Below are 24,457 nucleotides of genomic sequence, written 5' to 3'. Positions count from 1 at the left end.
CGCGGCTCTCGCGCCTTCAGTGTCTGCCGACGCTGCGCCTTTCAGTCCGAGTGCGGCCCTTATCTTTGGTCCCGATCGCTGGCCCGCGCTGCGCCTCGCACTTGAAAGCGGCCCGGCCTTATCTCCGATCGCGATCGATGGCCCTTATCTCCTCCAACTTCCCCAGCCCTGTCTTTGCAGCCAACGCTGCACGGCTTACCCCACCACCTAGGTTGAACAAGGAAACTGCAGAAAGACTTCTGCCAGTCGCTGGAAGCTGTCAGGATGGCTGCTGCACTCCAGTGCTCAGTCGCTGATGGAGGCTTCAGAGTCCTAAAGCCTGTCGCTTCTAGTGGGGTGGTGATGTTTGAAACCTCTCTTCAACTGCCGCAGGGTAAGAACCTGACTCGTCGCCAGTGTTAAGTATGTGTATTGTATTGAACAATTAACACAAAGACTTAAACGTATAACTCAAACAGGTCTTTACTGGTTGGAGGTAGGAACTATACGTAGGTCTTTACTTCATGCCCACAGGCGGGAACTGAGGGGAGATCAGTACCCACAGTACTATTTATACCCCTATGGCCAGGAGTGGTACTGCGTATCACTATGCCCTACAAGTAGTGCAGTCCTGTCCATAGGTTCAAAGTAGCACACATATTACATACACAACAGACCTGAAGCATTAACTGTGTTTCTCTCTCCACATTACAACAGTGACTACACTTCAAAAAGTACTTCATTGGCTGTAAAGCACTTTGGGACATCCTGAAGTCTCGATATAAATGCAGATCTTTCTTTTTTCTCACAGATGCTGCCTGACTTGCTGAGTATTTCCAGCATTTTCTGTTTTTATTTCAGATTTCCAGCATCTGCAGCATTTTGCTTTTGTTGCCAGAGTGATTCAGTCTTGTGGACAGTGTTGTGCCCCAATCAGATCAGTTAAAAGTGCAGACCAGGGGTGAAACGTGGGACATTCCTAGACTGTATGCCTCAGTTTCATGCTAGTCAGTGCATTTACTGACTGAGCAAATTCTAAGGATTGAACTATTTCACTGAGTTCGTTTGACAGTTCTCTTCCTATGCTTTAGGATTTAATGTTTCCTTATTTTTTTTTGTAGGTCGTGTGATATGTGACTTCAGTTGTTCAGGACAGCATGAAATAGATCTTGCTGTGCAGAACGCTAAGGAAGCATATACAACCTGGAGTCAACTGTCGGGGTTAGAAAGAAGCCGCATCTTACTTGACGCTGCAAGACTCATAAGGGTATGAGGGATACATTTATATTTATAGCCCACTGAAACAACAACAACAACTTGCATTTATATAGCACCGTTAACGTAGTAAAACATCGGAAGGTGCTTCACAGGAGTGTTATCAGACAAGATTTGACACCGAGCCACATGAGATATTAGGACAGGCAAAAAGGTAGATTTTAAGGAGAGTCTTGAAGGCGGAGACAGAGAGGTAGTGAGGCGGAAAGGTTTAGAGCGGGAATTCCAGAGCTTAGGGCCGAGACAGTTGATGGCACGGCCACCAATGGAGGGGCGAAAGAACTTGGGGATGCACAAGAATCCAGAATTGAAGGAACGCAGCATTATCGGAGGGATGTAGGGCTGAAGGAGGTTGCAGAGATAGGGAGGGGCTATGCCATGGAGGGATTTGAACACCAGGATGAGAATTTTAAATTTGAGACGTTGCTGGACCAGGAGCCAATGTAGGTCAGTGAAAACGGGGGGTGATGGGTGAACGGGACTTGGTGTGATCTAGAATACGGGCAGCAGAGATTTGGATGCGCTCAAGTTTATTGGGGGGGGGGGGGTGGTGCCGGTGTAGATGGGAGGCCGGCCAGGAGGGCATTGGAATAGTTGAGTCTGAAGGTAACAAGAACATGGATAAGGGAAGATAACTTGACTGATGAGACTGAATAGATAACTTATAAATGTTAGAGATATTTTCCAGATCATAATTCTAATTGATGCTTTTTATGAAGAATTATAAATCAAGTGCATAGTATGCAAGAAGAGTTAGTTGAGTTTTTTCATGGAATTGCTGGTTGGAAATCGAGCACATTGGAGAGAATGAGTACCAGCATTTGTACTAAAGGAAAGTCATTCCATTTAGTTTAAATTCAGGAGCCCAATTGAATGTCCTGTCTGAGCATGGATATATTTTGCATGGATATATTTTCTTTCAAAAAAACAAAGTACAGATACAGCTGTGCAGCATTGACAGAAGGAACACTGGAATCAGGGTCAGAAATGGATGTTTCGCTGTGTTTTGTTTCGTGGTTTCTTCGGCTGTTACTTAACTTTGTTTTGTTCCCTTAATGCATTTTCACCTCTGAAGGCACTGACTCCATTGATAACCAGCAGCTGCTGCTCCCTTACCGGAGTGTCTGTTCCCCCTGTGCAAGCCCAGCTGGCCAGTGTCATCAGGCTTCTTGGCTACAGCTGCATTTAAGGTGAAGCTAGATAAGTACACGGGGGAGATAGGAATAGAGGGATATGTTGATAGGGTGAGATGAAGTAGGGTTGAGAGGAGGCTAGCACAGACCAGTAGGACCAAATGGCTTGTTTCAGTGCTGTAATATTTGACTGCCGAGTATTGCAGCTGAGTGTGATCCTATCCCCACTTGCTGTGCACGTGCAATTTCCAGCAGTCAGGAGTGGGAACTCTAGCACGCTTTTTTTTCTTAGCGTAGGGCAGTTGGAGAGTCCCTATTCGTGCCCACACTGAGATCCTTTAGCTCAATGCAAATCAGGGATACTTCTGGTCTGTATGGCTCCGTATCACACTGGGCAGTGCATTTGCGCAATGTGCCCCCAGGGGGGCCCTTCAGTTAGTTTTAAGCAATGAAGGTTGGCATTTATTTCCAATCAACATCATCATCAACAGCAACAACAACTTGCATTTATATAGCACCTTTAACGTAGTAAACCGTCTCAAGGCATTATCAAACAAAGTCACATAAGGGGATATTCGGGCAAATGACCAAAAGCTTGGTCAAAGAGGTAGGATTTAAGTAGTGTCTTAAAGGAGGAAAGAGAGGTAGCGAGGCGGAGAGGTTTAGGGAGGGAATTCCAGAGCTTAGGGCCTCGGCAGCTGAAGGCACGGCAGCCAATTGTGGAGCAATTAAAATCGGGAATGCGCAAGAGGCCAGAATTGGAGGAGCACAGAGATCTCTGAAGGTTGTAGGGCTGGAGGAGGTTGCAGAGATGGGGAGGAGCGAGGCCATGGAGGGATTTGAAAACAAGGATGAGAATTTTAAAATTGAGGCGTTGCTTAATCAGGAGCCAATGTAGGTCAGCGAGCACAGGGGTGACATTCCTAATTGCCCTGGGAAGGTGGGACTGGGCTGTCGACATGAACCGCTGGTAGCGGTTTGACAACGGAGTGGCTTGCTGGACCATTTAGGAGGGTAGTTAAGAGTCTGGGCTGGTGTCACACATAGGCCAGACCAGGTAAGGACGGCAGGTTTCCTTCCCGAAAGGACATTAGTGAACCCGTTCAGTTTTTATGACAATCTTTCTGGTAACCACTTTTTAATTTCCATATTTTCTTTACTGAAGTCAAATTCTCAAATGGCCATGGTGGGATTTGAACTCTCATAGCCCACGCCTCTGGATTACTAGTCGAGTAACATAACCACTACACTACAGTACTCGTGCGTCCAGCTGCGGCCCTGGCTAAAATCAACTGACTCAGAACAGAATGAGGGATTGGCCCCAGGACCTTCCTACAGTGTATGGCTCCGAGCTATACTGCGCAGTGCCTTTACCCACTGAGCCATTGGCACAAATCACGAATGTTGGAGTTGCTACAAATGCAAGTGGTGCTGCTGAATTCCAATTAAAGTTTGCTTCAGATTGCTTTGCTTGCGATTCGGTATCTGTCCGCTTTATTTATGACGAACGGCACCTTCAGTTTTATGTGCAAACAAATGGTTAAACAAACCAAGTCCTTTCTCCCTCCCCGTGAGAGAAGGAAGGGAGGGGACAGAATTAAGAGGACGCAAGAGTAAATAAAACCAAGCTAATCCCTAGAATAAAGCCCTTTGTCGATACATAATCCGAATATATCACTACATAATATATGTTGTAAGCAGCTGAGAAGGAGTAGGGAGGTGGCGAGCTGGTTTTACCAGATTCATTTGTCTATTCCCCTTGTCCCAGATTTTGTCTCCTTTCCTGGAGGCCCAGGTTTGCGATTCCAAGGATTGCTGGCAGCACTCTGGTACCTTGCCCTCTGAGATGGCAGGTGTTGCAGGATATTTGGCTGTCAAGAGCATCACAGCTGAGCTCCATCCCGTTTTTGCCCAATGTCCACAAATGGAGATTTCCCAGCTGGTGTTACTGGATAGTGACCAGGACTGGAATCCTGGCTGGCCCTTCCCTAACCCAGTAATGACGTGGCCAATTGATTGAGCCCATTGATTTGCTCCCTGCCTGCGATCAGTCGGTACGTGCGGTAATCAAACCTGGTACCTTATGGTTTGTGCATTTATTCCCTAAACGATCAGGGAAACAATACTGTCTTCATATTTGGTAGTTGATCAGCACAGCACATTGGCACGCTCGCACTGGGGCGTGGGGTTACAGCAGTGATTTTCCCTCATGGCAAGTTTCTGACTAGTTGCACTGTCCAACAGGCACAGAGTCCAGCTGTTTTCCTTATTGGGAGAGAGGAGCGATGGACAGGGGAAGATTCCCCCCAGCTGTTGTGTTTCCGTCTGGCAGCCAGTCTCAAGCGGCCTTGCTATCACAGCCTGGGAACAGATCATCTCTCAGTCCCTTTGGCTGGGGACTGGTATGTGAAGATTTAAAGGAGGGAAGGAAATTAATCTTTCAGGCAAGGGAAGAAAATTAAAAATGAATGCAAATTACTTCACCCAACAGCTTGTGAGCTTGTTTTTCTGGCCATACTCTGTCTGTGGCACTGTAAACACGGGCTTAGGCTGATGCGAAATAACCCTTTAGGTACGCACCATTTGTTTCCAAGCAACGTGACCATGGTTACAGAAATGGTTTGCGAACAATTGACTCTGGTTCTCTTCTATCAGATTTATGCTGTTTCATGGAGTGACTGATATATTCCTGTTGTACTCCTGTGAAACTTGAATTTCCTACCTCTCGTCAGTACCTCAACTACATTTGAATGCAATTGTTCTTGGGTGGAGTGTCATTTGTAAAAATAGTACATCCCAGTGGAGGAGGTGCACATGCACTTAGTTAGTGCCTTTCCACTGTCTGATTGTTCAACTATCATATCCTCATCAGCAAGATTCTCTCCACCCCCCACCCCTTGCCCAGAGGAGAGAACATTGGAGGTTAGAAGAATGAGAGGGGATCTTATTGAAACATAAAAGATTCTGAAGGGGCTCGACAGGGTAGATGCAGAGAGGATGTTTCCCCTCGTGGGGGTATCTAGAACTAGGGGGCATAATTTCAGAATAAGGGGGCACCCATTTAAATCGAAGATGAATAATTTCTTCTCACGGAGGGTCGTGAATCTTTGGAATTCTCTTCCCCAGAGAGCTGTGGAGGCTGGGTCATTGAATATATTTAAGGTGGAGATAGACAGATTTTTGAAAGGTAAGGGAGTGAAGGGTTATGGGGAGCGGGCAGAGAAGTGGAGTTGTAGGGTGTTTTTGTGAGCCCCGTGTTGACTCTCCCTTGAGTCAACCCGTGCATTAAAAAATTCCCCGGTTTGGGTTGTTTCCCTTGGACGGCAGGAGCTTTTGACAATAGTCCCTGCCTAGCCTGTCGATTAGCGGGCAATCCCACACAGAGACAGACCAAGGCCAAATAGGCCTTCTATGCCCGATGCCACCCGGTTGGTCTTCCGAATTATACCGCGAACCACAAGCCCCACAACCCCCTAGTTCGGACCCAAGGAGCTACTATGGATAGATTATAATTGACTCAAACAAAACGAAACGGTTCAGGCTGGTCAAAGATCGATTCCTTTTTATTGCACTCACAAAATGACAATCCCTACTCCTCTCGCCTACGGCATAACGAGTAGGTGACCGTGGACACTAGCTTATAACCTTAAACCCCTCTCCCAGTTTGGTCAGAACCCACACTTGGAAGCCTCCTCTCACTCACACACACACACACACACACGTGTGTTAGTCTGCATCTTGGACACTTGCAGTTCCTCAGCAGCCAAACACGCGGGCGGTCCTGGGGATTTCTAGAAGTATATGCTAGATATAATTACCAGCCCTTGTCGTTGATTCACACGGTCCTGGGTCCGTTCGACTCCAGAGGCAAAACCGTGCCTAACGGAGGCATGCGATGAGGCCTAGAGAGTTACATTCTGGCGGTAGGGCGAGGCACTCACTTCGGGCGTTCCTGGAGAGTTGACGGACGCATAGCTACGTGGCGAACCCCGTTACAGATGGTAGAGAAAAGCAAGCACTGAATCCCCAAATTTCAGTATATTTATACCCCGTATAATACACAAAACTGACTGGGCGATTCCTGGTTACCATGGTCGCAGAGATGCTAGTTGGTCTTCCTGGTGAGGTCTCTGTCCTGGATTGGTCATCTTGATGAAAACAATGGCAGGCCATTACTGTAGATGAGCAGTTCTCGACATGCTAACTGTTAAGTTCTTGAGTGCTCCTTCATTGAAAGAGTCCAGAGGTGTTACTTTTGGTCTGCAAACCTCATTGTCCATCTAGACATCCTGGCTCCATGGACAAAAGCTGTTTTTCCACAAATCACACCGGTTCAAATATAAAAAGGCTCCTGCCTTTCATGACATCAGTGTTGAGACTGGTCCCATGGCAACCCAAAAGTCAGACAGTTCCTGCTATCTTCACAGAAACCAAAAGTCAGTCCTTTTTAAAGTCCAAACTCCATTTTGAAATGCGGCCCAAGTGCGTCTCCATTTTAAAAGGGTACATATCCATTTTAAAAGTCAAAAAAAATCCTTCAGGCACATGCACCCACTGATGTTGGCACCGGCCGAATCCTGCAAGTTGAGGCCAAGATCAGATCAACCATGATCTTATTGAATGGCGGAGCAGGCTCGAGGGGCCAAATGACGACCTCCTGCTCCTATGTCTTATGTGCTATAAAAGTTTAGCAAAGGTTGTCACGTGGCCAAATGACTGATTGTCAGAAGTGCACGAGATTGGCCCAAAGTGACTGCTTCCTGTAACAAAAACAGAACCAAGCTGGAAGTGCACAGCAGACCAATCAGCATCTGTGGAGAGAAGCGACAGGTTGCCGTATCTGGCTCCTATCCGGAACGCCGACTGTCTGTCCTCCTCGCGGATGCTGATTGACCAGCTGTGTTTCCAGCTTTTCCCGTTTTATGTTTCAGATTTCTGGCATTTGCACTATTTTGCTTTTTACGAGGCTACTTCATGTGGTTGACATCGCCTCCTGATATTCCAGACAATATTAAGGACCTACAACATGGAAGATTGTTGGCATGAGCCCATTTGCTATGACTCGGTGTCATAGCGTTGCTATTTTGAATAATCATGCACTATTTCGAAGATGAGCAGGGGAGTTTCTCCCCGGCGCCTGGCCAATATTTATCCCTCGACCATCATTAAAACGGATTATCTGGTCATTATCTCATCACTGTTTGTGAGACCTTGCGATGCGCAATTTGGCTGCTGCATTTTCCTACATTATAACAGTGACTACACTTTAAAAAAAAAAAAAAATGTACTTAATTGGCTGTGAAGCATTTGGGGATGTCTTGAGATCATAAACGGAACTATATAAATGCAAGCAATTTTCTTTTTTTGTAGCATCATCTTGTTTGTGAATCTTTTTGAAGACACGGATGAAACTCTGTCATGGGCATTGCAAGAGCAAGTCAGTGGGAGCTAGCGGCGTTTTCTCTGGCTGGTACCAAGTGACACTGGCCAATGCCAGGGGGCAGCCTGAAGGAAGGGGGGAAAGGAGAGAAAGCTTCAATATAATATATGAAGTGAAAAAAAAAGTTGCCTTGTCCTGTTCGTAGTACAAGCAAGTACTGTAAAATGCTTTGTCTTTTTCAAAACAGGAACAGAGAGAAGATATTGCAATTGTAGAGTCCATCAACACTGGAAAGCCCATCACCGAGTCCAGAGTTGATGTGGACACAGCATGGCAGGCTGTGGAATATTACGCTGGAATTGCTGGAACTCTAGCTGGTAAGAACACGTGTGCAAAACTGAGCAAAAAACCCCAAAACCTGGACAGAGCCCTGATTAATAATAGTGAAGGAAACTCCATCTGGAGTCTTGGTAGAGCTTAGCTGAATCCCCGATTCTAATTGCTCCGCCATTGGTGGCCGTGCCTTCTGTTGCCTAGGCCCTAAGCTCTGGAATTCTCTCCCTAAACCTCTCTGCCTCACTACCCCTCTCTCCTCCTTTAAGATGCTCCTTAAAACCTACCTCTTTGACCAAGCTTCTGGTGGACCTGCCCTAATATCTCTGAGGCTCGGTGTCAAATTTTGTTTGATAACGCTCCTGTGAAGTGCCTTGAGACGTTTTACTATGTTGAAGGTGCTATAGAAATGCAAATTGTTGTTCTCTTTTGTTGTCAATCTCAATTCTGCTTTTCATTGATTCTGCTTATTAATTGCATTTCTTTATGAATTCTTCCCCCCCACCCCCCGCAGTAAAGCTGGGCAGTACCGTATTTGACCACACTGTGGTACCAAAACTGTAGTCATTCCTCTGACTCACCCAAAAATACTTTCAGAAATTCCCCTTTGACATGGTCGAAACTGGTAGGCGGTTCTGGAAACTTCATTCTAATAGATAAACTGACATTTCCTTTGTTTGTTTGTTGCTGACCTGTAATGTTTAAGCTTTTTTTTTACCCCCTGCTCCAGTTCTCTCCCTTCGCCCCTTCCCTCTCTGAAGGTGTGGAGATTAATGTTTTCTTTATAAATTGAGAAACAAACCGATGTCAGGATACAGTTCCCTGGGCAGTAACAGCTCTCTGGCACTTTGCCTGGAGGTTATTCTTCGCGTGTGTAAGCGAGGACATTGCGCGTGTAGTAACTAATTTGGTAGCGCGGGCTATGAAGGCCAAGCTATTTTTCTAACTAGGATTACTGGATAACAACCTGAGTGCAAGACTTTAATGGTTGTTGGCTTTTATTTTCTTCTTTCTAACCTAGAATCATTGAGACATACTATGGTGATATTTCCCCACCGCTATATCACGTGGTGCACAGATCAAGTGGGACGTTTATGCTGACTTTGTGTTTTAGAGAATCAGTATTCATTGGTTGGTGATTTTGGCAGCCAAATTGTCAATATTCTGATTTTCCCACCAGCGACCTGTCAGTTAAGGTGATACGTGGACGCACACTGGGCTGTTTTTGCTAAGCAAGGTTATTGAGGGTTACGGAACAGTTAGATGGAGTTGAGATGCAGATCAGCTATGATCTCATTGAATGACTAACAGGCTCGAGGGGCCGAATGGCCAACTACTGTTCCTATGTCCTGGCTCCAGCCCCCTCATGTGGAGTTCTTGATCTCCATTATGCTACCATAAGGAGGGGCCGCGCTATCACAACTTGCATTTCTGAAGCGCTCCTCGCATAAAGGAAGAGATCTTGAAGAGCATTACAGAGCAATCAGCTGGCACCTCCCCACAGGAAAGGGGAAATCTGAGGCTCGGTTGCCCCAGTGCAAAATTACATGCCTCCCATTAACTGACATCAAGAAGCATGTTGCCTATACCCAGAGCTTGCGTTGCCCCTACGGGCGCGTACATACCCATAGGGTTCGCAAAATACAGCCCATCGTGTCCAGTCTACAAATAAGTGATAATAAGTAACATAGTGTAGGAATTAACAAATTCCTACGAATAACTGAGATCGACACCAGAGAACGATTAAACAGGTCTTTACTCAACGGAGATGCCACGAGGACTGACTGGGCAGTCCCGTGGTTTGCGACGTGACGTCATCGCGTTTGCCCGTGTTTTCCCGCGCTCTTAAAGGGGCCACGCCCCGTACATGCAAACTCTATATACAAAACACAGTAATGCCTAACACAATGGTACAGGTTTAGGCTGGTGTTAGAACCTCGTTAAAGAGAATTATATACAGTTAGCCAGAGTCATTCAGTGGTTCTGCCACATGTGCCCCCCCAGAATTCGCTTTAACGGACAAAGTCAAACGGTGAGGGTGTCTGACAAGCCTGTCAGAACGACTCCTGTACTCTTGAGGTGGAGGCTGCTGGGCGGCTGGCGGTCTGGTGGGCGGTCGCACTTGGTCTGCCGTAACGACGACGGGTGGCCGACCCCGTCTCGGCGGTTGTGCTGTCTTGACGGGGCGGTCGAGGTCCAAATGTGCTGGCTTTAAGCGGTCGACCGAAATGTGATCCGGTTTACCACCGACATCTACCGTGAAGGTTTTGTCCCCTGCTTCCAACACGCGGAAGGGACCGGTATATGGGGCCTTGAGCGGATCCCTATGCGCGTCATGGCAAATAAAGACGTATTCAGCCTTGTGAAGCTCCGTGGGAACGTGTGACCTCTGCGGCCTGTGGTGCGAAGTGGGCACCGGTGCAAAACATCTGGCCGCCTCTTGGTGACTAGCCAGCTGGGCAGGCGCGGACCATTGCTCCGTCGATGTTGGTAGGAAGTCCCCTGGGACCCGCAGCGGCTGCCCATACACCAGCTCCGCTGATGAAGAGTGAAGGTCTTCTTTGGTGGCTGTGCGAAGGCCCAACAGGACCCATGGTAGCTTGTCTGCCCATCCAGCGTCCTGGAGGCTGGCTCTCAGGGCGGCCTTCATTGACCGGTGGAAGCGTTTGCAGAGGCCATTCGCCTGTGGGTGGTAGGCTGTGGTGCGGTGTAATTTGACACCGAGTCCTTGGGCCAATGCATTCCAGAGTTCGGAGGAAAACTGCGGTCCCCTGTCTGACGAAATATCGGCGGGTACTCCGAAACGGGTGATCCAGGAGGAAATGAACGCCCTGGCCACGTCCGCCGAAGTAGTGGATGACAGGGGGACCGCCTCCGGCCATCTGGTGGTGCGGTCAACCATGGTCAGGATGTGTGAAAAACCGTGGGAGTGGTCCTACCAGGTTCACGTTGATGTGGTCAAAACGTCGCTCCGGAACTGTGAAGGCGGCCAACGGAGCTTTGATGTGGCGCTGTACCTTGGCTTTTTGGCAGACCACGCAGGTGTTGGCCCAGTCGCGGACATCCTTATGCATGCCATGCCATACAAATTTCGCTGACATCAGTTTCTGATAGGCCTTCATTCCAGGGTGTGACAACCCATGTATGGCGTCGAACACTTTGCGGCGCCAGACGACCGGCACAACAGGGCGAGGATCCTGTACGGAGACGTCACACAACAGCGTGGTACCTGCCGAATGAAACTTGACGTCGGCCAACTGGAGGCCAGTGATGGCCGTTCGGTAAGCTTGGACTTCCGGGTCTGAGGCTTGGTCCGCTGCCATGAGGGCGTAGTCGATGCCCAAATGAACCGTATTGACGATCACGCGGGAGAGGCAGTCTGCCACCAGGTTGTCCTTACCGGCCACGTGTCGTATATCAGTGGTGAATTCGGATATGTAGGTCAGTTGACGCTGCTGTCGGGCTGACCACAGTTCGGCGGTCTTGGACATTGCAAAGGTCAGCGGCTTATGGTCCACAAAAACGGTGAAAGGACGTCCTTCCAGAAGGAACCGAAAATGGCGGATGGCCAGAAAAAGGGCGAGCAGCTCCCGGTCGAACGTGCTGTATGCTCTCTTGTTCTGCCGTAGTTGACGGCTGAAGAATGCCAACGGCTGCCACGTCCCGTTCACCCACTGCTGTTGCATGGCACCGACTGCGTAGTCCGACGCGTCGGTGGTGAGGGCGATGGTGGCTCCTGGCAGCGGGTGCGCCAGCATAGTCGCGTTGGCTAAGGCGCTTTTGGTGTCGGCGAACGCTCTGGCCATGTCATCCGTCCAGTCTACCGGGTTCTTGCCAGTCTTGCCCTTGAGGGCCTCGTACAGGGGCTGCATGAGTAGTGCCGCCTTAGGCACGAAATGGTGGTAAAAGTTTACCATGCCTAGGAATTCCTGCAGGGCCTTTATGTTCTGCAGGCGTGGAAAGGATGTCACCGCCTCTACCTTCGAAGGTAAAGGAACCGCTCCCTCTGAGGTGATGCGATGCCCCAGGAAGTCAATTTGGTGCAGGCCAAACTGACACTTGGCCGGGTTGATAATCAGGCCGTGTTGGCTGAGGCGTCGAAAAAGGGTGCGTAGGTGACAGGTATGTTCTTTCTTCGTAGGACTGGCAATTAGAATATCGTCCAGGTAGACGAAGAGGAACTTGAGGTCCCGCAGCACTGAATCCATCAGGCGTTGGAAAGCCTGGGTGGCGTTCTTCAACCCAAAAGGCATCTGTAAAAACTCGAAGAGGCCGAATGGGGTGATGACTGCGGTCTTCTGGATGTCTTGTGGATGAACTGGGACCTGGTGGTAGCCCCGGACGAGGTCGACTTTTGAGAACACGGTGTTCCCTGCCAAATGGGCAGAGAAATCCTGGATATGGGGGATCGGGTACCGATCAGGAGTGGTGGCGTCGTTTAGTCGTCGATAGTCACCACATGGCCGCCATCCGCCGCCAGGCTTCGGGACGATATGGAGGGGTGAAGACCAGGGACTATTCGACCGGCGAATAATCCCTAACCGTTCCATGGTTGTGAACTCCGCCTTTGCGACCGCCAGGTTCTAGCTGCCGGGCCCGCGCGTAGACCGGGGGGCCGTTGCTGGTGATGTGGTGTTCCACACCATGTTTCATGGCTGTGGAGGAGAACGTGGGTCTTGTCAGGTCGGGGAATTCGCTGAGCAGGCAAGCGAACTCATCAGGAGTCGGGAACGCACAGGAGACGGTGCATGACATAGTGTTACTGCGGTAACACGGAAGAGAATTAAAAGTTGCTGCGTTGATCAGCCGCTGGTTCCTAACGTCGACCAGGAGGCTGTTGGCGCACAGGAAATCCGCTCCGAGGAGGGGCTGGGAAACTTTGGCTGTAACAAACTCCCAGTGAAAACGTCCCCCGAGGCACAACTCCACTCGCCGTCTGCCGAAGGCCCGAATTGTTCCACCATTGGCCGCTTCAAGGGCGGGGCCGTGATTTCCCGTCTGCACATTGAGGGCGGACGCGGGTAAAATGCTGCACTGCGCTCCGGTGTCGCACAGAAAACGACGACCGGGGAGAGTGTCGGCGGTGATGAGCAATTTTCCCGCGTTGCCGATCGCCATCGCGGCCGCGGGGTGCCTGTTAGACCCGTTCCTCGGTGGCCGCGGTGTCAGTCGTTGGGTTTTTTTGGGGGAAAACTGCAGGGAGGGCGGCAACGCTTCGCTTTCACGCCGAACTGCGCGTGGTAGAAACACAGCCCAGCAGGCGGACGAGCTGGGGCGGTGTCTGTGGGGGATGGGTGCGTCGTGGCGGCGCAGTACTGCCGAGTTACAGCAAAAATTTTGTCAGCCTCCGCAGCGAGTGTTGCGCAGTCTTCAACGTCAGATCTGGCCAGGGCAGCTTGTACCTGTTCAGGCAGTTGGCTGAGGAAAATCTCGCAGAATAGGAAACATTCCCGTTCTGAGCCCAGGAGTGTGAACATTTGGCTCATCAACTCTGAAGGCTTGGAGTCCCCGAGCCCGGGCATCGCGAGTAATCGACGGGTGCGCTCCGATTTTGTGAGCCCGAAAACCTGCAGTAACCGCGCCTTGAGGGTTTCATACTTGCGCTCCGTTGGGGGGTTTTCGAGGAGGCTGACGATCCGAGAGGCGGTAGAGCTGTCGAGTGCAGAGACAACGTAAAGATACTTGGTCTGATCCGCATCGATGTTCCTCAGGGCGAACTGGGCCTTGACCTGAATAAACCACGAGGGCGCTTGCTGCTTCCAGAACTGCGGTAGCTTTAGGGAAACGGCATTCGCTTCCATGCTGTGCTCTTCTTTTGTGAAAACGTTCACAAAAACGGGGTCACCAATGTAGGAATTAACGAATTCCTACGAATAACTGAGATCGACACCAGAGAACGATTAAACAGGTCTTTACTCAACGGAGATGCCACGAGGACTGACTGGGCAGTCCCGTGGTTTGCGACGTGACGTCATCGCGTTTGCCCGTGTTTTCCCGCGCTCTTAAAGGGGCCACGCCCCATACATGCAAACTCTATATACAAAACACAGTAATGCCTAACACAATGGTACAGGTTTAGGCTGGTGTTAGAACATCGTTAAAGAGAATTATATACAGTTAGCCAGAGTCATTCAGTGGTTCTGCCACAATAGAACACATCTGTCATGATATCAGTGGGGAGCATATTGAAGTCCTGTTATTATGTAATTATGAGGTTTGTGTTATTAGGTTGGATCTGTTTGCAAGATAAAAACTGTAAGCAGTAGAACTTCAACATTTATTCTCTATATCCTCAACGTTAAGCTGTTTAGTAAATGAATAAAAAAGGAATTAAAATGGAGGAACCTCCAAAGTGGGGTTAAAATGCAGTACCCAATACCTCAAGGACCATCTCGCCCAGTTGAAGATGGGTTGAATGTCTGACTCCATGGATGACTGCCCTTCTAGTCCTTTGGCAGACCTATGCACACATTTTGATAATTACTGATCTCATTGTCACACTGTGGAAGCTTGTACTTAATGCTGAAGCACCGACTGTGTTGTCACCCTAGGGAATTCCTGACCAGAATGACGCATCATATTGTTTATTTTTAGTCTTTTTGTCATTAGTATTTTTTTTAATGGAACAATTGTACATTTTCCGAAACTCGCACTAAGTATTTTCCCTTTATTCCTGTGCACAGGCCAGCATATTCAGCTCTCTGGCGGATCGTTTGCTTATACCAGGAGGGAGCCCCTAGGTGTGTGCGTGGGGATTGGGGCCTGGAATTACCCATTCCAGATAGCCTGCTGGAAGTCAGCCCCAGCTCTGGCTTGTGGTGAGAGCAAACATTGTCTTTTCATCTTGCGGCGGAACTGTATCCTAATTTTTTTTTTAAATCCATTTTGATTAGTTAACATAGTCCATGTGATCTCCTGGACTGGTTTCGATCACCTGAGGGGGTCGGAGAGGAATTTTACAGATCTTGTTTCCCTTATTGGCCCTGGGTTTTTCTGTTTTTTGCCTTTCCCCAGAAGATTACACGGCGGCGGGTGGGCGGGGGGGCGGGTAGTGTCTAGCCGTGATGCTCCACGCATCATGATTGTGGGATAGGCTTGTGGTTTTTTCCTGCCTGTCATTTTCATTTATTCGTATGATTGCTTACTCCCTGGCGCAGTCCCCTGCCAAGATAGCTTTGCTAAACCCGTTTAAGATTGTGGACTGATTTGTGCACAGCACCTCAGTACACGGATCAATTCATTTGGCAGAGGGTTGAGCTTGTGAGCAGTCTGACCGATACCGTATTTCCACGGCTCTACTCCATGCAGCTGTGGTCACTTCAAAATACTGTACTGCAGAGAAATCTGTTTTTAACCAAGTATACATTTAACAGTGTAAAATGTAAAATGATCCTTACCTAAGGAAGGATATACTTGCCATAGAGGGAGTGCAACGAAGGTTCACAAGATTGATTCCTGGGATGGCGGGACTGTCGTATGAGAAGAGATTGAGTAAACTAGGCCTGTATTTTCTTGAATTCAGAAGAATGAGAGGGGATCTCATTGAAGCATACAAAATTATTACAGGGCTTGATAGGGTGGATGCTGGGAGAATGTTTCCCTTGGCTGGGGAGTCTAGAACCAGGGGCCACAGCCTCAGGATAAAGGGTAGGCCATTCAGGACTGAGATGAGAAGACATTTCTTCACACACAGGGTGGTGAATCTTAGGAATTCTCTACCCCAGAGGGCTGTGGAGGCTCAGTCATTGGGTATATTCAAAACAGAAGTCGATAGATTTCTGACTAGTAAGGGCATCAAGGGATATGGCGATAGGGCCGGTGAATGGAGCTGAGGCAGAAGATCAGCCATGATCTCATTGAATGGTGGAGCAGGCTCGAAGGGCTGAATGGCCTACTCCTGCTCCTATTTCTTATGTTCTTATCTCTGAAATCAAACACATGGCTGAGAGGAATGATGTGTGATTTTTTTTTAAATCCACTTTCAGTGGAACTTTTGTGGTGGTGTTCATGGTAAGCAGGCTGTATTATACCCTGTAAGAAGCAATATATTATTATGCTAAGGTGGGGCTGCATTTCAGTGAACTGCTCCTTAAGGCTATAAAATCTAATGCTGAAGTAAATGCAATCTTGGGTCAAGCGGAGCTGAATTGTTGTGTGGTCAGAGAGCTCTGTGGGTTGGAATGTGCATATCAGTGTTAAATATGCCTGTGTAGGAACTGGGGTTCCTAGCCAAAGAATTGAGATCGACTCAGAAAATCAAAAACAATAAAATTTAATGAACAAACGAAGCTGTACAGGAAACTGCAGGATACAATGCAAATAGGTCTGGTTTGCTTGAAAGCCTCTCTGGAAACTGCTAGAAGGTTCCGAGCTCAACTGCTAGAAGGTTCCGAGCTCTACTGCTGGAAGGTTCCAAGCTCTGACGTCATCACGTTCTTCCCGCCGTTGAGAGATCACGTGACGGACGGCATGACGTCATCACGCGGAGTACAGGAAAGAAGCCCTAGTGCAGTTAACAGATACATTAAAGGTGCAGCCCCCAGCTGTACTACATTGCTGTAAAAGGAATTATATACAATTGTCCATAATCCTCTGGTGGTTCCGCCACATGCGCCCCCCCAGAATTGCTTTTAACAGAGAAGGTAAGGCGAGAAGGGGGTCTGACGAGTCTGTCCGACCGACTGCGATACCCCGGCAGCTGGAACAGAGCGCTAGAAGATGAACTGGCCGTTGGCTGTGGTTGGGATGACGCTGCAGGTGGAGGAGAAGAGGAGGCTGGCTGTGGTCGACCCGGTGAGGCGGGTACTGGCGACTCGGCGGATGACTGTGGCTGTACTGGACCGGCAGTCGACGGTGGACGAGGCGGCTGAGCGGTGACGACTGGTTCGCTCAGATCCAGATGCGCCGGTTTCAACCGGTCGATGGAGATGTGGTCAGGCTTACCGCCAACGTCGACTGTGAAGGACTTGCCACCTGATGAGATGACGCGGAACGGACCTGTGTAAGGCGGTTTGAGCGGGTTTTTGCGAGCATCCTGCCGAATGAACACGTATTCTGCGCTCTTAAGATCCACCGGGACATGGGAGCGCTGCAGGTCATGATCCGACGTAGGCACTGGGATGAAATTCCTAGCCGCTTCCTGGTGGCTGACGAGCTGCTGAGCTGGGGACCAGGGTTCCGTGTGAGGAGGAAGAAAATCACCAGGCACTCTTGAGTGGTTGGCTGTAAACCAGCTCTGCTGAAGAAGAATGCAGGTCGTCCTTAGGCGCCGTGCGAAGAACTAGCAGCGCCCAAGGGAGCCTGTCCACCCAACTAGGCCCACGGAGACTAGCACGCAGTGCGGCTTTAAGGGACCTGTGGAATCTTTCACACAGACCGTTCGCCTGTGGATGGTAGGCGGTGGTACGACGAAGCTTGGTGCCCAAACCTTGAGCTACGGCGTTCCAAAGCGCAGGTAAATTGAGGCCCCCGGTCGGAGGAGATGTCAGCCGGTACCCCGAACCGAGCTACCCACGACGAGATGAAGGCTCTGGAGACGTGTGCGGCTGTGGTGGCAACCAAAGGAATTGCCTCTGGCCAGCTGGTGGTGCGGTCTACCGAGGTGAGTGTACCCGTGAGAGGAAGGGAGAGGACCAACCAGGTCCACGTGCACATGGTCGAATCGACGCTCCGGAACCGGAAAAGTGGCGACTGGGGCCTTAACATGGCATTGTGTCTTGGACTTCTGGCAACTCACGCAGGTATTGGTCCAGTCACGGACGTCGAGATGCATGCCCTTCCAGACAAATTTCTTTGCCATGAGTCATTGTGACGCTCTCATGCCAGGGTGTAACAACCCGTGGATAGTGTCGAAAATTCTCCTGCGCCATTCGACTGGAACGATTGGACGTGGGACGCCCATTGAGATGTCACACAGGAGTGTGGTCCCTGCGGCCTGGAAACTGACATCAGCCACTTGTAAGCTGGAAGGTGCGGTCCGGCATGCCTGCACTGCAGGGTCTGCCTTCTGTTCTTTTGCCAAACCAACGTAGTCGACTCCCAGGTGTACTGCGTGGAGCTGGGCGCGGGAGAGACAATCCGCCACCAGGTTGTCTTTGCCTGAGACATCATGTATGTCGGTTGTAAATTCAGATATGTACATAAGATGACGTTGTTGCTGTGCTGACCATGGTTCCGCTGTCTTGGCCATCGCAAAAGTAAGTGGCTTGTGGTCTACAAAAGCCGTGACTGGGCGTCCTTCCAGTAGGAAACGAAAATGGCGGATGGCCAGAAACAATGCCAACAACTCCCTATCAAAAGTACTATACTTGCGTTCGTTCTTCCGCAATTGGCGGCTGAAGAAAGCCAGTGGTTACCATGTGCCATCAACCCACTGCTCCTGTACTACCCCAATGGCATAATCAGATGCGTCGGTGGTAAGGGCAATGGTTGCGCCCGGAAGGGGATGTGCCAACATGGTCGCAGCAGCCAAAGCGTTCTTAGTGTCGAGGAAAGCCCGGTCCATCTGGGGTGTCCAATCGATCGGGTCTTTGCCCGATTTACCTCTGAGGGCCTCGTACAAAGGTTGCATCAACAATGCCGCCTTGGGGACGAACCGATGATAAAAATTGACCATTCCCAGAAATTCCTGGAGGGCCCTGACGGTCTGAGGAAGGGGGAACGAGGTGACTGCTTCCACCTTCGTGGCCAGCGGGACGGCGCCTTCTGAGGTGATTCCGTGTCCCAGGAAATCAATGCTGTGCAACCCAAACTGGCACTTGGCCGGGTTGATAATAAGGCCATGTTGGCTGAGACGAGAAAAAAGGGTACGCAAGTGCGTAATGTGTTCTTTCGTGCTGTTACTGGCAATAAGGATGTCGTCTAGGTAGACGAAGATGAACGGCAGATCGCGCAACACGGAATCCATGAGACGTTGGAAGGCTTGTGCTGCATTCTTCAGCCCAAACGGCATACGAAGGAACTCAAAGAGCCCGAAAGGTGTGATGACGGCAGTTTTAGGGACGTCCTGAGGATGCACGGGCACTTGATGATAGCCTCGGACGAGGTCTACTTTGGAAAAGATGGAATTCCCTGCCAGATGGGCCGAAAAATCCTGAATGTGAGGAATTGGGTACCGATCTGATGTGGTAGCCTCATTCAGGCTTCTGTAGTCGCCGCATGGTCGCCATCCGCCACCTGGCTTAGGAACAATGTGTAATGGCGAGGACCAAGGACTATTCGAACGTCGAATAATACCCAGGCGTTCCATTGTATGGGACACCGTCTTGGCGGCCGCGAGTTTACCGGGTTCCAGCCTTCGAGCTCTCGCATAAACGGGGGATCCTGTCATGGTAATGTGGTGCGCCACACCGTGCCTCGCGACTGAAGAAGAAAATGTGGGCCTGGTGAGCTCGGGGAACTCATTTGGAGATGGGACTGCACAGGTAACTGACCAAGACATCGCGGTGCTTCGGTGGCAGGGGACCGAGTGAAAAGTGGAGGCACTGATTAGCCGGCAGTGTCGGACGTCGACGAGAAACCCGTTCGTGCAGAAGAAATCTGCCCCCAGGATGGCCTGTGAGACTTTCGCCGTGATGAACTCCCAAACAAAACGTTGGCCGCCAAAACTCAACTGGACCCTATGCTTTCCGAACGTGCGAATGGCCGCACCATTGGCTACCTTGAGGGGGGGACCTTGACCGCCGGATTGAAGATCTAGCTTCGACGCTGGTAGGATACTGCATTGGGAGCCAGTATCACAGAGAAAACGTCGCCCTGACAGGGAGTCTGTAATGTATAGGAGTTTCCCTGCAGACCCGACGGCCATCGCAACGATGGCAAGTATGAAGCTTTAAAAGCACGTTTACTGCAGATTTTCGGTCTGTCCAAGTCGAAGCGCGCTCGCAGACTTATCTCCATGCCCGGCCTCGGGGACTCAAAACCCTCATAGCTCATGAGACAAATGCTCACGCCTTTGGGGTCGGAATCGCAATGTTTTCTGTTGCGCGAGCTGTTTCTCTATCAACTACCAGAGCCAGTACAGACGGCCTTGGCCAATTCCGCGATCACGGATTGTGCTGAACTCGCCGCGGAAGCGGATAAAATATTCACCGTTTCACAACAATCTTGTGCAGCCACGAGGCGCCCATCCCCCACAAAAGCGAATCCGACTCCTCCTCTTGCAGGCTGGTGTGCGTACCACGCTCGTTTCGGCACAACGGCCAGAAATTGCCGTCCGCCCTGCAGTTTCTCACCAAAAAAAAAAACCTACCTCAAACCAGCGGTTTCTGAGAAGATCAATAAGGCCTAAGGGACACGCCGGGCATGGAGATAAGTCTGCGAGCGTGCTTCGACTTGGACAGACCGAAAATCTGCAGTAAACGTGCTTTTAAAGCTTCATACTTGCCATCGTTCGGTGGACTCTCGAGGAGGTTGACGACCCGTGAGGCCGTGGCGCTGTCGAGGGCGGAGACCACGTAATAATAACGGGTCGAATCCGCTGCTACTCCCCGGATTGCAAATTGGGCTTCCGCCTGGAAAAAACACGCGGCCGGTTGTTGCTCCCAAAATTGCGGCAGTTTGAGGGTGACGGCGTTCGTGTCCATGATGTAACTTCAACGAAAATTGTTCGAAGAAATCGGGGTCACCAATGTAGGAACTGGGGTTCCTAGCTGAAGAATTGAGAGCGACTCAGAAAATCAAAAACAATAAAATTTAATGAACAAACGAAGCTGTACAGGAAACTGTAGGATACAATGCAAATAGGTCTGGTCTGCTTGAAAGCCTCTCTGGAAACTGCTAGAAGGTTCCCAGCTCAACTGCTAGCAGGTTCCGAGCTCAACTGCTAGAAGGTTCCAAGCTCTGACGTCATCACGTTCTTCCCGCCGTTGAGAGATCACGTGACGGACGGCATGACGTCATCACGCGGAGTACAGGAAAGAAGCCCTAGTACAGTTAACAGATACATTAAAGGTGCAGCCCCCAGCTGTGCTACATTGCTGTAAAAGGAATTATATACAATTGTCCGTAATCCTCTGGTGGTTCCGCCACACCTGCACAATAATGGTTCTGATTTTTGTGTCTCCAGGAAAAGATTTATCTTTTGAGGGTGCTATTAATATCTTTGTGCTGTTTAATGTTTAGCTGCATTCCCTTCACAATAACCAATCTTGAGCTGTGATATCACACTGTAGCAGATGAGTGTATTCTGTTGTCCAAATCCAGCCCAGCTGATGCTGATAAGTGAGTGTCCTTCACCAAGTTAGCGCCATGTGCCCTGGTTTTATCTCTGGACTTTGCGTGCAAATGAAGCAAAGTGGGAGGAGAGACAATCTTTTTATTCCGAGAAGAAAAGATGCATAAAATATTCTGAAATTCCTATTTCCTGCCCAAACAGGAAATGCCATGGTGTTCAAGCCTTCACCTCTGACCCCTCTGACTGCGGTGATGCTCGCCGAGATCTACACACAAGCTGGGGCACCGAATGGGTTGTTCAACGTGGTTCAAGGGGCTGTAGAAACAGGAGATCTTCTGTGTCGACACCTTGGTGTGGCAAAGGTTTCCTTTACTGGTAGTGTACCTACTGGAATCAAGGTAAATGCTGGTTTGGGTTACAAGTACAAATCATGAAATGCTTTGTTGAAGCTATGCAAAATGGTTTGCAGCTGCTGTTAATTTAAATAAACTGGATACTAGATTCTAGAACAGTCCCCAAGGATTGGAAGGCAGCAAACATAACCCCGCTATTTAAGAAAGGAGGAAGAGAAAAAACATGGAACGATAGGCCAGTTAGCCTGACATCAGTAGAAGGCAAAATGCTAGAATCTATTATTAGGGACGTGGTAACGGGGCACTTAGCAATTCGTAATATGATTAGGCAGAGTCAACATGGTTTTATGAAAGGGAAATCGTGTTTGACAAATCTGTTAGTTTTTTGAAGATGTAACTAGTAGGATGGATAAGGGGGAACTAGTGGATGTGGTGTACTTGGATTTTCAGAAGGCATTTGATAGGGTGCCACACAAGAGGTTATTACACAAAATTAGGACTCATGGGATTGGGGGTAATATATTAGCATGGATTAAGGATTGGTTAATGGACAGAAAACCGAGTAGGAATAAACATCTATAGATATGTGAAGAGAAAAAGATTGGTGAAGTCAAGCCTAGGTCCCTTGCAGTCAGAATCAGGGGAGTTTATAATGGGGAACAAAAATGGCTGACCAATTAAATACATACTTTGGTTCTGTCTTCACAAAGGAGGACACAAATAACCTCCCAGAGATGTCGGGGAACATTGGGTCTAATGAGAGCGAGGAATTAAATGAAATCAGTATTTGTAGGGAAATGGTGTTAGGGAAATTGACGGGATTGAAGGCCGATAAATCCCCAGGGCCTGATAATCTACATCCTAGGGTACTTAAGGAAGTGGTCCTAGAAATAGTAGATGCATTGCTGGTCATCTTCCAAAATTCTATAGACTCTGGAACAGTTCCCATGGACTGGAGGATAGCTAATGTAACTCCACTATTTAAAAAGGGTGATAGAGAGAAAACAGGGCATTATAGACCAATAAGCCTGACATCAGTAGTGGGGAAAATGCTAGAGTCCATTATAATAGATGTAATAGCAGAGCACTTGGAAAACAGTGACAGGATCGGACAAAGTCAACATGGATTTACAAAAGGTAAATCATGCTTGACTAATCTACTGGAATTTTTTGAGGATGTAACTGGTAGAATAGATAAGGGAGAACCAGTGGATGTGGTGTATTTGGACTTTCAGAAGGCTTTCGATAAGGTGCTGCATAAGAAATTAGCATGCAAAGTTAAAGCACACGGGATTGGGGGTAAGGTACTGTCTTGGTTAGAGAACTGGTTGGCAGACAGGAAGCAAAGAGTTGGAATAAATGGGTCTTTTTCCGAGTGGCAGGCAGTGACTAGTGGGGTACTGCAGGGATCGGTGCTAGGACCCCAGCTATTCACAATATATATAAATGATCTAGCCGAGGGAACTAGATGTAATATCTCCAAGTTTGCAGATGACACAAAGCTGGGTGGGCGTGTGTGCTGTGCGGAGGATGCAGAGAAACTCCAGTATGTTTTGGACAGGTTGGGTGATTGGGCAAATGCATGGCAAATGCAGTATAATGTGGATAAATGCGAGGTTATCCACTTTGGTGGCAAAAACAGGAAGACAGATTATTATATGAACGGCAATAGATTGGGAAAAGGGGAAGTGCAATGAGACCTGGGTGTCCTTGTGCACCAGTCACTGAAGGTAAGCATGCAGGTGCTGCAGGCGGTTAAGAAGGCAAATGTATGTTGGCCTTCATAGCGAGAGGATTCGAGTACAGGAGCAATGATATCTTGCTGCAGTTGTACAGGGCCTTGGTGAGACCACATCTGGAGTATTGTGTGCAGTTTTGGTCACCTTATCTGAGGAAGGATGTTCTTGCCATGGAGAGAGTGCAGCGAAGATTCACCAGACTGATACCTGGGATGGCAGGAATGACGTATGAGGAGAGATTGGGTCGATTAGGCTTATATTCGCTAGAGTTTAGAAGAATGAGAGGGGATCGCAGTGAAACTTATAAAATTCTAACAGGACTAGACAGACTAAATGCAGGGAGGATGTTCCCGATGGCGGGGGAGTCCAGAACCAGGGGTCACAGTCTAAGGATAACGGGTAAGCCATTTAGGACAGAGATGAGGAGGAATTTCTTCACCCAGAGAGTGGTGAACCTGTGGAATTCTCTACCACACAAGGCAGTTGAGGCCAGTTCTTTAAAATATATTCAAGAAGGAGTTAGATATATTTCTTAAGGCTAAAGGGATCAAGGGATATGGGGAGAAAGCAGGGTACTGAATTTGGATGATCAGCCATGATCCCATTAAATGGCAGAACAGGCTCGAGGGGCCGAATGGCTTACTCCTGCTCCTATCTTCTATGTTTCTATGTAAACGGGACTTTTTCAGGTTGGCAGGTTGTAACTAGTGGGGTACGCAAGGATCATTGCTTGGGTTTCAGCTATTTACAATCAATATTAATGACTTCGATAAAGGGACTGAGTGTAATATATCCAAGTTTGCTAATGATACAAAGTTAGGTGGGAAAGTAAGCTGTGAGGAGGACACAAAGAGGCTGCAGAGAGATGTAGACAAGTTGACTGAGTGGGCAAGAACATGGCAAATGGAATACAACGTGGGGAAGTGTGAATTTATCCACTTTGGTAGGAAAACCAAAAAAGCTGAATATTTTTTGAAAGGTGAGAGTCTGGGAAATGTTTGCACTCGGAGGGACCTGGGTGTCATTGTACATGAATCACAGAAAGTTGACAAGCAGGTACAGCAAGCAATTAGGAAAGCAAATGGTATATG

The 24,457-nt window shown here is 48.9% G+C and overlaps 1 protein-coding gene across 1 annotated transcript in view; it reads left to right on the top strand.

Annotated features, from left to right (window-relative positions):
• The window catches only part of LOC147121789 (4-trimethylaminobutyraldehyde dehydrogenase-like), a 33,426-nt gene extending 11,703 nt beyond the window's left edge, over window positions 1–21,723 (top strand). Inside the window, exons 2-5 of the mRNA XM_085982298.1 lie at window positions 1,101–1,246; window positions 8,015–8,144; window positions 14,784–14,918; window positions 21,476–21,723. Coding sequence (XP_085838424.1) covers window positions 1,101–1,246; window positions 8,015–8,144; window positions 14,784–14,918; window positions 21,476–21,708 — 644 coding nt within the window. The 3' untranslated portion in view covers window positions 21,709–21,723. The remainder of the gene's footprint in view (window positions 1–1,100; window positions 1,247–8,014; window positions 8,145–14,783; window positions 14,919–21,475) is intronic.
• Window positions 21,724–24,457: the final 2,734 nt, after the last annotated feature.

The sequence above is a fragment of the Somniosus microcephalus genome, chromosome 3, assembly GCF_052327205.1.
Source record: "Somniosus microcephalus isolate GS21.2 chromosome 3, FLI_Smic_1.0, whole genome shotgun sequence".
NCBI lineage: Eukaryota > Metazoa > Chordata > Chondrichthyes > Squaliformes > Somniosidae > Somniosus > Somniosus microcephalus.
This window is presented reverse-complemented; position numbering and strand designations above follow the sequence as displayed.